Source organism: Haemorhous mexicanus, chromosome 16, assembly GCF_027477595.1.
Source record: "Haemorhous mexicanus isolate bHaeMex1 chromosome 16, bHaeMex1.pri, whole genome shotgun sequence".
Classification (NCBI taxonomy): Eukaryota; Metazoa; Chordata; class Aves; order Passeriformes; family Fringillidae; genus Haemorhous; species Haemorhous mexicanus.
Genome location: NC_082356.1, coordinates 3,048,281 through 3,064,782, shown reverse-complemented (window position 1 = coordinate 3,064,782; position 16,502 = coordinate 3,048,281). Strand labels below are relative to the sequence as shown.

General features: G+C 56.2%; 1 protein-coding gene and 1 pseudogene across 1 annotated transcript in view; one reads left to right on the top strand and one right to left on the bottom strand.

Moving 5' to 3' along the window:
- Positions 1-200: 200 nt before the first annotated feature.
- The window catches only part of LOC132334570 (olfactory receptor 14A16-like), a 72,160-nt gene continuing 55,858 nt past the window's right edge, over positions 201-16,502 (bottom strand). Inside the window, exon 2 of the mRNA XM_059860675.1 lies at positions 201-1,156. Coding sequence (XP_059716658.1) covers positions 201-1,133 — 933 coding nt within the window. The 5' untranslated portion in view covers positions 1,134-1,156. The remainder of the gene's footprint in view (positions 1,157-16,502) is intronic.
- Positions 10,081-12,537, top strand: LOC132334498 (serine/threonine-protein kinase pim-1-like; annotated as a pseudogene).

Here is a 16,502-nt window from a genome sequence, read left to right as displayed (position 1 = left end):
CCAAGAGCACAGCTCCTCACTGACACAGATGGAGACCAGAGCATAGTTGGAGAGAATCAAAATGATAAATGGCTGAAACAATGGCCTTTGTTTAGGGAGAATATTAGAAAAATGAAAAGAGAGGAAAAAAAATAACCAAACCATCAGAACTATCAAAGATTACTTTAATTACAAGTGATTTGCAGAAATTGGCAATTGGTTTAATGCTTCTGTAATTGTCCAATCATCAGTCTCCACTCTGCAGCCTTGAGCTCCTGGTTCCTCAGGCTGTAGATGAGGGGGTTCAGGGCTGGAGGCACCACCGAGTACAGAACTGACACTGCCAGATCCAGGGATGGGGAGGACATGGAGGGGGGATTCAGGTAGGCAAAAAAGCCAGTACTGACAAACAGGGAGACCACGGCCAGGTGAGGGAGGCAGGTGGAAAAGGCTTTGTGCCGGCCCTGCTCAGAGGGGATCCTCAGCACGGCCCTGAAGATCTGCACATAGGAGAAAACAATGAACACAAAACAACCAAATGCTAAAGTGGCAACAACTACAATAATTCCATGTTCCCTGAGGTAGGATTTGGAGCAGGAGAGCTTGAGGATCTGTGGGATTTCACAGAAAAATTGGCCCAGGGCATTGCCGTGGCACAGGGGCAGAAGAAATGTATTGGCTGTGTGCAGCAGAGCAGTGAGAAAGGCACTGGCCCAGGCAGCTGCTGCCATGTGGGCACAAGCTCTGCTGCCCAGGAGGGTCCCGTAGTGCAGGGGTTTGCAGATGGACACGTAGCGGTCGTAGCACATGATGGTCAGCAGGGAAATCTCTGTTGCAGTGAAAAAGAGAAACAGAAATACCTGTGCAGCACATCCTGAGTAGGAGATGGTCCTGGTGTCCCAGAGGGAATTGTGCATGGCTTTGGGGACAGTGGAGCAGATGGAGCCCAGGTCGCTGAGGGCCAGGTTGAGCAGGAAGAAGAACATGGGCGTGTGCAGGTGGTGGCCGCAGGCTACGGCGCTGATGATGAGGCCGTTGCCCAGGAGGGCAGCCAGGGAGATGCCCAGCAAGAGGCAGAAGTGCAGGAGCTGCAGCTGCCGCGTGTCTGCCAGTGCCAGCAGGAGGAAGTGGCTGATGGAGCTGCTGTTGGACATTTGCTGTCTCTGGCCATGGGGAGCTGTTCAAGGAGGAGACAGTGACAAGTCAGGGCAGACTTTCCTGAGCAATGTCCAAGCCCTTTCTCCCAGCCCTTCCCCTCTGTTCCCCCCAGTTTTCCTTCTCTCAGAGCCCTTCCCTTCGGCCCTGTGCCGGGAGCTCTGCTGGGATCTGGCCCTGTTGCTGTGATGAGCAGGGGCTCTGTCCATGGACACCGAGGGGTCAGCTCTGCTCTGCAGCAGTGGGGTCATGGGAATGGGGACAGGGGCCAGTCCTGGGGTTGGATTCCATCAGCCCAAACTGCTCCTGAGGCTGAGTGTGGGAATCCACAAAATCAGAGGGTTTTGGGAAAGCTGCAAAAGGCAGGCCTCGGAGACAGCAGAACTGTGATTAGAGCTAAGCAGTAGCCATGAGATAGGGCAGCAGAAAAATTATTTAAAAAGTAGAAAAGCAAGGACGAGTAGAACAATGGTCTGTGTATTAACGCTTGTCTAGGATAACTTCCTAAGCTGCAGAAAAGTTTGTCTAGCAAGATATTAGGAAGTTTGAAGCTTAATAATGGAGCTCTGTGCATTGTGTTTTAAGGCTTACAAGCAGGCATTGTATTAGAAATAAGCAAGTATTGTTTTAACTAAAGGTACGTGTGCTTATAGTGGTTGGATGGAACCACTGTCAATATGCCTCTGCTTTGTGTGATTGGTCAAAAAAGTTATAAAGTAATTTGTAACTATAAGTTCTTTGTCTGCTGCCTGGGATGTGAGCTGCTGGCATCTTCCCATTGTCATAACCATGTAATGAGGCTGATGCTGAAAACTAAAACAGCTCAAGGCACGTTCCACAGCAGTCCCGTCCCGTTCGTGCTCTGTACATAGCCCCCGGCCGGCGATAGCTGAGGAACTTGGCAGCACCTCCTGTCCCAGGGCTAAGGAGCCATGATGGCCAAAGGCAGTTTGAGAGGGTTTCCTGCTGTGCCCAGGGACAGCAGAGAAAAATGTGCAATGCAAGAGTCTTGGCTGTAGTGAAGGGTGAGGGGAGCTGCTCTGTCACTTCATCTGTCCCCAGCTGCCTTTTCTGAGATGGAGGGCAGTCCCTGGAAATCAGCCTGACACAGCTGAGAGCAGAGGGACCCAGAGCAGAGCAAAGTGGCTCAGCCTTTCTCAGGGTCTCAGCCCCACTCTGGCCAAGGACTGTCCCCCAGTGTCCCCTGGAGGCAGCTGACAGCTTGGATGACATCCCGAGGACACACCAAAGGCTCCTGTCCAGGGCACTCCTTGAGGAGAGTGGGCCCATTGCCAGCCCCCAGGCTGCCCTGCCCAGAGCTCCCCGGGCACAGGGAGCTGGGACACCCCATTGCTGTGCTCAGCCTGCACAGAAGGAGCCCAAGGGCTGGGCCTGACCCTGCAGCTGGAACTGCCATTCCAGAGAGCCCCTCAGCACTGCCAGGAGCACCTGGGCAAGGCCAGGAGAGGGAGAGAGCCGGGCCTGAGGAAAAGCCTTTCCCTGCCCAGCCCTGCCCAGCCCCTGCCAGGCATCAGCAGGGCAGGACAGTGGCCCTCAGGCCCTGGTCAGCAGGGAATAGGCACATGGCCAGGGAGATGCCCTTCATCTCTGGAGCTGCTCTGCTGGCCCAGGAGGGACTGAGGGCCCCGAGCCCCCGGGCTGAGGGCTGTGCTGGCTGGGAGGGGACACAAGAGCTGTGCTGCTCAGGGCAGTGTCTGCCCTGCAGGGCAGGGCCAGCAGGTGCCACATCTGCCCTGCAGCAGGGCTTCCCTCAGCACTGCCTCCCTCCCTCCCTGCCCACGGCTCTGCTGCTGGAGCTGTCCCAGCCCGAGCTGCTCCTGTGGCCCCGGGCTCCTTCCCTGCCAGAGCGACCAGAGCCCAGCCCAGCCCCTGGGCCAGCCCTGCCCTGCAGCCGCTCAGGGCTGCAGGGATGAAAGAACAGCTCCCCCAGCCTGGGCACCATGGAAAGGTGATGCTGGATGGATCTGGAGGCTGGGCAGGTGCAGGTACTTGCAGAGGTCCCCAGGAATCCTCAGTGTGGTGGTTTAAGAGCCTCAGCCGCTGCTCTGCCCTGCACAGCTGAGTTTTCATTGCCACCAAGCTGAGCCAGGGAAAAGTGCGGGCACAGATTCAGGAGAGCAGACAGGGAAGCAGGAAAATACAGCCCTGATTGAGCTCCTGAAAAGTCCCCTCAGAAATGAGCTGGGCATGAGCTGGAGCTCTGAGTAGCCCTGGCCCACACAGCACCCTCTCCACAGCAGCAGGACCTGCCCTGGCAGGAGTCACTCCTTGCACCCACAGCTGCCCTCCACCATCCATGTGGAGCTGCCAGGCAGGCTGAGAGCTGCCCCTGGCAGGTGGCACATGCCCTGGGCTGGCCAGGAGCCCTGAGGGCTGCAGGACCTGCTCTGCAGGACAGCCCTGGGCAGCCCTGGCTGCAGCTCCAGCTTCACCCCCTGCAGCCATCCCTGGCAGCAGGAGCCATCCTGCCCTGTTCCTCTGACAGTGCCCAGGGCAGCCCTGCTCTGCAGCACATCCTCCCCCAAAGCAGAAACATCAGCAGAGCCATCCTTACAGTCACATCAGTCCTGTCCTGGGTCAGCTTCAGGAGATCCCTGCAGCCAGAGACTGACTGTGTCAGAAGTAGTGAAGATGTCTCCAAGAATGAGCTCAGAATTGTCCCTCCAGCTGCTTTGAGCCTCTGTCTGCTTCACTGCTCTCAGGTACCTGCAGGCAGTGCCCTCAGCCCTGCTGGGCTGGGAGAGGAGCTGCTCCTCAGGAGCAATGTCTTTTTGAGCTCTTCTTGGTTTCCAAGACCTTCTTCTGTGCCAGGAGCCTGGCCCAGCTCAGCAGCAGAGACACAGCACAAGGACTTCAATCCCTCTCAGGGATTTGGTGTTGTTTACATCAGACTCAGTCCCTGAGAGTGTCTTCAAAAAACTTCTCAAGAATTCAAAGTTAAATTTAAACTCCGAAGTTTCTTGAAGTTTTAATGCACCACACTGAAGGACACGACTTAGAAAGTGTCCCCAGGTTCCAGTTAGATCAGAACACTGGAGGCAGTGATTACAGCTGGGGACAAACAAGGCAAAGGTGTCTCTGGGGCTGAGCAAAGCTGGATGTGTTTCAGGAATGCAAAGGGCCAAGGCCTGAGCCCCAGCCCCTGGCCAGGCAGATCCTGTCCCTCCCTCTTGCTCAGGGCTCTTCCCGGGATGGGCACTGGCATGTGGGGATGTGCAGTGCCAAGGGCAGGAGCATGGGGCGGCCCCTGCCAGGCTGCTGAGCAGGGACAAGGAGGCCGTGAGGCCCCAGGCCTGCAAGGGTCACTTGTCTCCTGCTCCTGGCTCAGGCCCAGGCCCAGCAGCCATGGCCAAAGTGCTGCCCAAGGTGGCTCTGTCAGGGCCTGGCAGCTGCTGCCCATGCCTGTGCCCTGTGCAGCCCAGGCTGTGCTACGGTGTCCCTGCCCTGCGCCTCTGTCCCTGCAGGCTGTGCTCATTCCCCGGCTGCCCCACCTGGCTGGCCCCTTCCTTTGCTGACAGCTCTGCCTCCTGCCTGCCTCTGCCTGCCCACACAAAGCCTTGGGCTGACCCAGGCTCCTTCTGAGGGATGTGTTGCACCTCAGCCCTGCCCTGGCAGGGAAATTCCTTGCTCTTTTTTCCCAATCTGGGCTTCCCAAGCTGCCCTTTGCATAAACTCTTTCTTTCTCTGGCTGTACTCTACTATGTCAAAAGGATCCACCATCTCTGAATCCACCCTTCAGTCCCTCCCAGGGCTCTCCCCTTCTGTCCTCAGTCTGCATCCCACTGAGCACAGAGCTCCTCTGTCCCTGTACAGTGCTCATGTGCTTGAGGACATGGGCGCCTGGACAAGAAGGACGGTTCTTTTCTACAGGAAGGAAACCACAGAGCCCCAGGGTTTTGAAGGCAGATGAGAGGCAGGCACTGGAGGCCAAGGTAAGCCAGACCTGTCTGTCCTTGCAGCTTTTGTCTGAAAGCAACCCTTGGATATTTGGGGAGTTTTGGAGGTGCAATTCCATTTCAGCCATATGTAGCAGTGTATTTCTATAGCCATGGGTGCCTGGACCAGAATGACAGCTCTTCTGCACAGGAAGGTAAGGGCAGAGCCCCAGTGTTTCACAGGCAGATGAGAGCTGGTCTTCAGGAATCCAAGGGAACCTAGACAGTCCTGGCAGCTCTTATCTGGGGGCTCTCTTGGATATAAGGAATTTTGGAGGCAGATTCCCAGTTTTGGCTATGGATGCCTGCACATGAAAGATGTTTCTTTCCATGGAAAGAAAAGCACAGCCCCCCCAGTGTTTTGACGGCAGATGAGAGGTTGCTCCCCCAGATGCCAAGGCCATCTAGAGCTGTCTATTCTGGCAGATTTCATATAGGAACAATCCTTTGATATAATCAAATATGGAGGTAGAATCCCAATTTCAGCCCTGAACCCCTGGAGGAGAAGGAGAGTTCTTTCCCAGAGGAAGGAAAACATGGAGCTCCATGGCTTCAGGGGCAGATGAATAGCAACCCTCCACATGCCAAGGTCAGCCGGACCAGTCAGGCTAAGCCAGCAAGACTTGTTCCATGTTCTTGGACCCTGGGGGCCCTGCAGCAGAACTTTGTTTCCAGAAGGCCCAGCGATACCACAGTGGTCTCCTTGGCTTTGCAGTGTCACAATGGCCCATTGCTTCCATGAGGCCATGCAGTGCCAAAATGGTTTCCTTGGTTCCATGGGACTGTGCAGAGTGCCACAATGGCCCCTTGGTTCTATTGGGCTCCCCAAAATCACAATGGACCCTTGGTTCCACAGGCATGGCTGTGTCACACTGGCCCCTTGGTTCCATGGGGACCCATAGTGTCACAATGGCCCCTTGGTGCCATGGGGACCCATAGTGTCACACTGGCCCTTGGTGCCATGGGGACCCATAGTGTCACACTGGCCCCTTGGTGCCATGGGGACTCAGAGTGCCAGAACGGTCTCATTGCTTCCATGAGTCCCTGCAGTGTCACAAAGAGCTGCTTAGTTCCATAAGGCCCTGCAGAGCCCCTTGATTCAACAAGGCCTCAAAGTGCCAGAATGGTCTCCAGGACTCCATGATGCCCCACAGTGTCACAAGGACACCTTGGCTCCATGAAACCCTGAAATAGGGAATGGCCCCTTGATTCCATTGGGCTCCTCCCTGTCACACAAGTTCTTAGTTCCACCGCACCCTGTAGTGTCACAATAGTCTCCTTGGTTCCACAGAGTCAGAATCTCTCTGTGGTCTCACAGAGTCCCACTAAGATCCCCTTGATTCCATGAGGCCCTGCCGTGCTACAATGACCCTTAGGTTAAATGGCCCCTTGGTTCCCGTGAGTCCTGAAGTGTCATAATGGTCTCCATGGTTCCATGAGGCCCCAGAATGTCACAATGGACTTTTGGTTCCATGAGCTTTCGTACAGCCAACAGCAGTGTCCTTGGCTCCACAGTGTCACAAGGGACCCTTTGTTCCATGAGGTTCAGTAGAGTGAGATGGACACCTGGATTCCATGAGGTTCTGTAATGTCCCAATGGACTCCTTGGTTCCATGGCCCTGCTGTCCAGAATTGCCCCTTGGTTCCATGAGGTTCTGAACTGTCAGCAGGAATCACCTTGGTTCTGCAGTGTCATAACCGACCCTTGGTTCCATGAGGTGCCAAGCCTCCCACAGCCTCTCAGAGACCCTTCTCCCCCTCATGGCCCCTCTCAGCCCCAGGCCTGGGGCTCCTCCTGAAGGAGAAGGGGTCGGGCCCTGCTTGTTCTCCTTTTATTTCAGTCCCTTCACAGCCACGAGTGAAGAAAGGCTGAAATGGAGCCTTTCCCCAGCGTTTCCCTCGGGGTTCATTGCGGGCTGAAGCTCTGTGCTGGCGCTGGCCCGAGCGCCACCATCCCTGCAGCCGCCAGGCCTTTGCTGTCCCCCCGTGTCCGTTCCCTGTCCCCGAGTCCCGCCCGGCTCTGGCAGCAGCAGCAGCCGCAGCGCAAGGGGCGCCGGCCCGGCCCAGCCGGGGCTCCCGGCCAGGAGCAGCAGCAGCGCCGGCCCCTTCCCGCCTGCTCCTGCCTCGGCTCCCGAGGGCTTTTTCCAGCTCAGTTCTGGAGTAGAGCAGAAATCACCCACACCCAGCCCTGACTGCCCAGGGCCCGCCTGTGCTGCCCTGACCCAGCCCTCAGAGAAAGAAAGGATCAGGTTCCAGCGCTGTTTTCAGCACTGCTTTACTCACCCTGAGGTGACAGCAGGAGGCTGCTGCTGCCTTTGCCTTGGGAATTGGAGATCATGGCTGCTCTTGCCACTTGAAATTTATCTGTAAAACTGCAATTGCCTTTTTTGATCAGTGCTACCCAGAGTGCTTTCGTGACAGTGAATGTGGGAATCCTTAAAATCAGAGGGTTTTGGGAAAGCTGCAAAAGGCAGGCCTCAGAGACAGCAGAACTGTGATTAGAGCTAAGCTGTAACCATGAGATAGGGCAGCAGAAAAGTTAAATAAGAAGTAGAAAAGTATGGACAAATAGAACAATGGTTCGTGTACTAAGGCTTGTCTAGAAAAACTCCCTAAGCTGCAGAAAAGTATATCTAGCCTGATATTAGGAAGTACTGAGCTTAATAAATGAGCTCTGAGCATTGTGTTTTAAGGCTTACATTGTATTGTATTCGAAATAATCAGGCATTGTTTTAACCGAAGGTACGTGTGCTTATAATGGTTGGATAGAACTACTGTCAATATGCTTTTGCTTTGCGTGATTGGTCAAAAAACTTTTAAAGTAAGTTGTAACATTGAGTTCTTTGTCTGCTGCTGAGGAGACAAACTGCCGGCATCTTCCCATTGTCATACCCATGTAATGAGACTGATGCTGGAAAATAAACACCTCAAGACACTGTCCTCAGCAGTCCGGTCCTGTTTGTGATTTTGTACATAGACCCCCGGCCAGCAATAGGTGAACTCAGGCTTTTGGTCACAGGCATCATGATTAGCAGATCTTGAAATCCTCTAAAGTCCCTGAGCACTAAGTCAAGGAGAATTAAAGCCACACAGACCACATTTGCAGTGCTCAAACACGGCCCTGTTGCTGCTGCTGCTGAAATAAAATCATCTGACAGAGGCCATCACAGAAATTGCCTCTCAAGTGTCAAATCAAATGAAAAATCCACCAGGAGGAAGAGAAACCAGAACTTCTTGACCCGCTGCATTTTTCTTCTGAGCAGCAGCAGCAGTAAATGGAGATGCACAGAGGTATTTCCAGCTGCTGCTGATCGCAGCTGGAGCCCAGCCTGCTGCCCAGTCCCAGCGGGAAGCTGAGCCCAGCCCGGGGAGCTCCCGCAGTGTCGGGAGCTCAGCGCACGCGGGGCCAGGCCCAGAGCCCCGGGCACGGCCGCCCATTGCGGGGCAGCGGCGCAGACGGAACGTCCTGCGGCCCAAACCTCCTGCTCCTGCCACACAGCACCAGCGCTCTCCCCCTCCTCCTCCTCTCCCAGCACGGCACAAATTCCAGCTCGGAGGAGGCTTCCCCAGAGAGGGCTCAGGCTCCTGCTTCAGCCTCAGGGTCCCTGCAGAGGAACAGGGCATCTTTCAGGCACTTCCACAAGCTCAGGGCTGCCATTTCATGGGCAATCTGGGATGAAAATGGACCTGTTAGGAAGCACAAAAGCAGAGGGGATTGATCAGAAATTATTAGGAAAAAATGACCCTTCTTATACACAAAGTTCATCAACTAATTCCCTGCATTTCTTCTTATCAGATTCTTTCAGTGATCTCCTGACAGGTCCAGCATGTTCTAGTACTTTTCATGAACTGACTGTACTCTTGATTCATTTCAATGCATGAGATGTAGAAGCATCTGAACTGAACACTGAAACAAACTCCCTCTGTCAGCCCATTTTCATCTTCTAGCTCACTTTCAGTATGTCCATGGGCATGTTGGAATGATTATCCCACAGCTCTCCATTTCTGGCTGCAGGCTCTGGAGATTCTTTCTCTGCATTCAGTCAGGTTTGCATTCCCTAACAATTCCTGGTAGCCCATCATGTTTTCTGAGGGTAGAACAGTAACATTGAAAACCTCACCAATGGCATAACTGCCCAGCCCACAAGGAAAACAAAGAAGAAGCTGTCAAGTTCTTCAAATATTTGTCCTGCTTTGCTGCAAGAGTCGTGCTGCACACATGGTGTGGAAAGCCAAGAGGAGCTGCAGTTGGTGGCACATCTTGTGACAGAAGCTGCACCTCGTTCTCCAGGAAAGTTTCTTGGAAAGAGCAAAGAGGACTGAGGAGCAGATGATGGGAAAACTGAAAGAGCTTTTAAGAAATTCAAAGAAAACAGAAAGAAACCATCTGAGATGTTTTACTCGATTTATTTTTATGCTCCCCTTTTCCATCTTGCACTGCTTCTCCTTCCCATTAATTCCAAATGGATCTCACTTCTAAGATAAATGACTTGGCAAGTGGTAGACACTGTCAAATACCATGAGCTACACCCAGTTTGCCTTCCCCTGGTTTTCTTTGGAAAGCAATGCTGGAGAGGTAAGTGCAGTGCCTGGGTCACGTACAAATTCAGCACTCAGGGAATGGGCTCCGATAGTGTTTGACCCTCAGCAGGGACAATGCACAGCAGGGACCGAGGGGATTCCTGTGCCGCTGTGCAGGAGTGCAGACTCTGGGTCTTGGCTGAACACGGCAAAGTTCTCGTGTTTGGACAGGCTCAGGGGCTGCCCCCGGGGAGCGCGGGGCTCGGCGCCGGGGCGAGTGGGCCACGGTCAAACGGACACGGGGACAAACGGCCCCGGCGCTTCAGTTGCAGCGGCAGCAGCAGCAGCGGCAGCAGCAGCTAAAGCAGTGAAATCAGCAACTTTGTCGACTCCCTCTCCCTCTCTAGCAGTCCCGCACCCTCTCCCGGTCTCCCTTTCCCGAGGTCCCCTCCTCTCCCAGTCTCTCCCCATGCCCGGTCGGGCCATGCCCCCGGCCCGCCCCCGGCCCCGGGCGCGGCTGCATCGTGCCCGGCCCCGGGCGTCCCGCCGCGGTCTCGCCTCCGGCCGGCTCTGGTCGTACTGGCGGTAGCGCTGCTGGGCGGCCATCAGTGCCTGGGGCAGTGGCGGCATCGCCTCCCTTTGGCTCCGCCGGGCCTGAGCCCGGCCACGGCCCCGGCCCCGGCCCCTCCCGTGGCCCGCGGAGGACACAGGCGACGCGGCCGCTCCCGCCGCCTCCGCTGCCGCTTGCCCGGCCCGAGCTCCGCCGCTCGGCAGCGCGGCCGCCGGCCCCGAGCCGCCGCTGTCCCGCTGCAGGGAGCGAACGCCTGGGCATGGCCGGCCCGGGGCGCTTGAGGGGCGCTCGGGGGCCGCTGCCGGCCCCGGGCCGAGCGCTGACAGCCGCGTCCCGCCGGCAGGGAAGGCGCAGCAGGGCCTGAAGGAGCAGTACCGGCTGGGCTCGCTGCTGGGGCGCGGCGGCTTCGGCAGCGTCTTCGCGGCCACGCGGCTCTCGGACGGCGCCCTGGTGAGCGGCGGGCGCAGGAGGAGGAGGAGGAGGAGGGGGCGGAGGAGGAGGAGGGCGGAGGATGGGGCTGAGCAAGGCGGGCGGCGAACTCAGCCCGCTGCTGCCCTTGGCTTGCAGGTGGCCATCAAAAGGGTGCCCCGGAAGCGCGTCCGGCACTGGGGCGAGCTGGTGAGTGAGCGGGGCCAGTGGGAGCAGCCGGGCCGTGCCGGGCGGGGATGAGCCGAGGCCCGACAGGGTGGAAGCCTCCAGGACGCCTCGAGGGAGAGCGGGCGTGGGGCCAGCGCAGGGCACAGAGCATCCCAGGCTGGCTGAGGGCTTCCTGAGCCCCGGCACGGCATCAGCCCCACTGACGGCATCGTGCTCCTCCCGCAGCCCGACGGCACCAGCGCACCCCTGGAGATCGTGCTGCTGGCCAAGGTGTCCACTGGCTTCCCTGGTGTGGTCCAGCTGCTGGAGTGGCTTGAGCTCGCCAACGACGTCTTGATGGTGCTGGAGCGCCCGGAGCGGTGTCAGGACCTGCAGCATTTCATTCGGGCACGGGGCTTCCTGCCCGAGGTGGTGGTGCGGGAGCTGTTCCACCAGGTGCTGGAGGCCGTGCGGCACTGCACCAGCTGCGGGGTCCTGCACAGCGACATCAAACCAGAGAACATCCTGGTTGACCTGGCCACCGGGCAGGCCAAATTGATTGACTTTGGCTGTGGCACCTACCTGCAGGACACAGCCTACACTCACTTTGCAGGTGAGCCCACACAGGGTGTGCTCCTGGTCCCAGCATCTCATGGCCCAACATCTCACAGCCCAAGCTGGGTGTGGCAGTGGGGATTCTCCCTTCTGCAGCCCTTCATGGCACTGAGACTTCAGCCAAGTTGCTTTTGAGCAGGGCTGGGTGTGGAGCCAGCTTCCAGCCCTGCAGGCAGCCTTTGCCCACCACTCTGCCCAGGACTGGGGCTGGGGCAGCCAGCCCAGCAAAAACACCCGTGGGTGGGGGTAGCCGAGAGGGGGGGTCGGAACCAGTGCCCCAGCCAGTTTGGTGTGCAGGTGAGAAAGGGCTTGGACTGCTCCACTCGCCTGCTTTGTTTTGGGTTCATAATGTTTTTTGGAGCAATGCAGGCAGGGAGGATGCAGGCATGGTTTTTCCCCCAGCACTGAGTGGTTTCTTCCTTGTTATGGTGGGGCCTTGCCAGGGCTTCCACTGCCCTCTCCCAACCCCAGTGGCTTCTTTTCCAACCCCAAGTCTGTACACAAGTCCCAGGTGCTGGTGAGAGGGCAGTGCGTCACACCCCATGTGCCACTGGAGCAGGGATGCTGGGGCCAGGCTCTGGGAGCAGCAGCATCCTCCTGATGAACTCCATCTGTATTCCATAGGAACACGGTCATACAGCCCCCCGGAATGGACCCACTTTGGCTGGTACTATGGCAGGCCAGCTACCATCTGGTCCCTGGGCATCCTGCTGCACCAGATGGTCTGTGGGGAGCACCCTTTCAGGAGGGGCCAGAACATCAGCTGGGACCATCAGCTCTCGCTGCCACAAGGGCTCTCTCAAGGTGGATCCTCATCTCTGGGCATGGGGGAATACCAGTGCTGGGAGACAGCAGCGGGCTCGTGAGCATCCTGCTCTGGCAGCTGCTGAGGAGGTGGCACATGTCCTGCTCTCCTGCTCTCCTCCAAACCAGGGAATGGATGGGAAAGCTTAGGCCCAGCTCTGAGCACATCCAGCATGGCCTGGGCACGGGAATAGTGGGGCAAAGCCAACAGGAGCCTTCTCCAACTGACCGGCCGTTTGTGGTTTCCCTGCCCAGAGTGCCAAGATCTGATCAGGCGGTGTTTATCCATGCTGGACTTGGATAGGCCTTATTAGAAGAGCTGCTCCTCATCCTTGGATGCAGGATATTCATCTGCCCTAGAAGAAGGGAGAGAGCCACAGGCACACTGTGATGCAGGGCCCTGGTAAGTTACAGCTCCACACATGCCTTGGCAGTCAGAAGCAAAGGAAGCCAGACTTTTTTGTCCTGCCCGTGTCACTGCCCAGGGCTCATCAGATGGGAACACAGAGCCCTTGTGCTGGAGCTGAGCTGCTCTGCCCAGCACTGGTGGCCACCATCTGAGCTGGTTTTGCTTGTCCTGATTCCCTGACAGCTGGGGCCTTGGGCAGAACCTGAGAGCCTGGTCTCACCCCAGGGAAGGAGAAGGAGCCCCTGGAGAAGCTGTACCAGGTGGGACTGCTGCTGCTGGAGACAGCGAGGAGGACATCAAGGATGGCAACCTCTTCCTGGACCTGGCCACTGGCCAGCTGAAGATGATGGACTTTGATTGTGGCACCTTCTTCAAAGCCAGGCTCCACAGCAAATTTGCAGATGAGTCCACACGCAGGGGGATGCTCCCAGATTTGGGCATTGCACAGCGTGGCAGGGAACCAAAGGTTCCCCCTTTGCTGGGGCAGATGCAGCTGATCCTTCAGTTGCCTGCCCAGCTGGTTTTGGCAGGGCTGGGGGGATGGGCTGGGCTGGGTACGAAATGGGAGTGGGCTCCTGGCCCTGCCAACAGCCCCCAGCCCCCACCGTGCCCTGGGCTGGGGCTGGGGCAGCCAGCCCAACACAAACAAACCCCATGGTGGGAGCAGAGGTGGGACTCCAGAACCTGTGCTGAGGCTGCTTTGCTGTGCAGGCAAGGAAGGGCTTGGGCTGCTCCACTGCCCTTGTTTGCTTTGGGATCAGCGTTATTGTGGGGGGCAGTGCAGGGGGGAAGGGAGAAAGCCTGGGCTTCCCTCACCCATGTGTGGGTTTTTTCCTTGCATGCAGGGGGTGGTCTTCCTTAAGCCCCACACAGAGAAGATTTTTTACCTTTTTTCTTGTTTCCCCTTTTTGTCTGTAATCTATTTTCAATAATTTGTTGTTTGTTTTTCTAGATGAAGCCTTATAGGTTGGGTCCAGTCTGGATCAGGAAGTGCTTGGGACCAGCTGCAGTGTGGATGGGCCGTGCCCTTGGAGACGGCTGAGGACATCGTTTGGGACCAGCTTTTCTTCCAGCAGGGGAGGGCGTGAGGTGGGTCCCCGTCTGCCTGGCATGGTGGGATCAGAGCTTCTGGGAGATGGCAGCGAGCACAGGAGCCTCCTGCTCTGGGCAGCTGCTGAGGAGGTGGATGTGCCCTGGCTGGCTGCAGGCTGGGCACACGTCCTGCCCTCCTGCCCTGCTGCCAAAAGCAGCAGTGATGGGCAGCTCTGGGCACCGCTCTGAGCACGGCCAGCATGGCCTGGGCACCGTGGGCGGCTGGGACAAGGGCACGGGAGCTTTCAGCTGACGGGCGGTTTCTGCTTTCTCTCCTTGCAGCTGGGCTCTGCAGGTGCTGACTGCATGACTGATAAAATTATATCATCCCATTGGGAGAAGCTCCACCCAGGGGATGGAGCCTAGCATTCCTTCCTGGATGTAATCTGACAGTTGGAACACCACAGCACCTATCCCACTGGATTCCCAGAGGAAGACCAGACCAATCCACATCACCACTGGATCTTCAAAGGAAAACTCCACCCTTCTACAGGATCACTGCTTTAACAGAACCTCACCTGTCTCTCCAGGAGAACTGCAGCCACCATTTAATGGGATTACTACCAACACCCTGACACACAGAGAGTCAGACCATATTCTGACTCTGTCAGTGTTGTTTTGTATTACTGCATTGTTTTTTTGGGGTTTTTTTTCCTTCCTACTAAAGAAGTTATTCCTTGTCCCATATCTTTGCCTTAGAGCCCCTTAATTTCAAACTTATAACAATTCAGAGGGAGGGGGTTCACATTTTCCATTTCAGGGGAGGCTCCTGCATTCCTTAGCAGACACCTGTCTTTTCAAACCCAGACAAACATAAATATCCTTGTTGGCAGTGTTTGATTGGCCAATAAATCCTTAAAAAGGTCTTGTAACTAGGAGTCTTGTGACCTTCTGAGCCTTGCGGTGGAGATGTGAGCCAAACTCATCCTTCCTGTCTATGTAGAAGAAAAAGAAATGGCAACAGCTAAAAAATTCAGAGGTCTGGTCTCTAACTCGTTCCAAACTCCTTCAAGTCCCCCGAAGTGTGATTTAGCTACAAATAAATGAAAAGGACTCTTATTGCTGGCTCTTTGACTCCAAACCAGCTGCTTCAGAAACTTTCACATAACCCTGTGTAGTCATGTGCCAGCAATGTATCATTTTAAGAAACTTTCCCAACTGACTTGAATAGAGGTTTGTTTGTAGGGTATTTGAGGGGAAACCCTCCCAGCAGAGGTTTGGGCTTTGGCCTAGCTGTGTCCCTGCTGGCTGTGAAGTATACCATCAGCTGCAGGGGTTTCTGGGCTAAAAATATAATTGAGTCGCGTTGAATTGCTCTTTTTGGCCTATAAAAGCTGGATCCACTTTCAGGGCAAATTTGGAAACCTCATCTCTGGGTGAATGGATGACCTAGGATTTTCCCAATTGCTGGGAACGGTTCCCCAGGTCCTTGGTGTAAAATGCTGCTCCCCAGCAAGTGCAGATCTGCAAGATGATAAACAATTTAGGCAATTGGTGATGATTCTTTCTAAAAAACTCTCTCTCTCTCTTATAGTACTTATTTAGGTGCACTATCTTGCTTGTTTTTGCTTGTCACAAAAACCGAGCGCACATTTTTATTGAATGTATCATCTTACACTGTGGTTCCTTCTTATTGACAGTAAAATAAGAACATTATTTCCAGTGGTGTGTCCATTAAATCACCTCTGTCAATTGTCAGAACACCAGGAGGCCCCTGAGGAGCCAGGGCGGTGGGAAGCCCTGAGCAATTGGGTGTCAGAGGCCACAAGCAGCCCCCAGGCAGCCGCCTTGTCCCTGGCACCCGGCTGCTCTGGTGCTTCCCCAGAGCGTCTCCCAGGCCTGCGGCAGAAGCCCTCGAGGCCGGGCCTCAGCAGGAGGGTGGGGGCACCCCCGAGGTGCCCAGGCTGGGCTGGCTGGGGACAGGGAGGGCAAAGCTCCCCTGCTGGGGCATGGGATGAGGTAGTGGGAAGTCAGAGAACCTAAGGTTTTACCCCCCAAATGTTCTGTCTTTGCCCTAACATTTCCCTCAGGTTTTGTCACAAAATGATCTCTATGTGTCCTCTAGAAATTACTCAGACTTCTCCTCAAAAGTAACTTTGTCCCCTAGAGATGACCTCAAATCTTCCTGCTGAAATGTCCACCCACTACATGTACTTGACAGATGACCTCCAATTTCATTATTCTCACAGTCCAGTGATTACCTCAACTTGAAAGCCCAAATGTTCATTGCGTGCCCTACAGGTGACACCAGGCAATTCCAGTAGCATTCCTGTGCTGTGAAGTTCTCTTGCTCTAAGCTACTGCAGCTTTACCCCTCTCAAAGTGAAACACTCCCTAGTCCTGAGACAACACTGCCCCATCCTCCTCGGTGGGTATGAGCGCAGGGCAGCCCCAGGGCAGCTCCCCCATGGCTTCTGGAAGGCCGCCCGGCGCCTGGCCCCAAGGGGCGGCCACAGCGGGTTGGAGTTCCCGCCCGCGGCTGAGGGGACCGGCGGGGCGGGGCCGCCCGCGCCTGGGCGGGAAACGCTCCCTGCGGCGGGGAGCGGGCGGCGGCGGCGCAGCGGGGACCGGCCCGGCCCTGCCGTGTCCCTCAGGGCGAGCCCACGTCCCCTCAGCGGCCCTGGTGTCTCTTCAGCGAGCGGCATGTGCGCTCGGCGACACGTGGCGTGCCTGTGTCCCCTTCAAGGGACGCTTGGGTTCCCTCAGGAACACCGACGTTGTACGCTGAGGGACACAACAGACACCCGCCTCCCCTCAGGGACTCTCATGTGCCCTCAGTGGCATGCTGGGCATCTGCATGCCATTCAGAGACCTTCATGACACC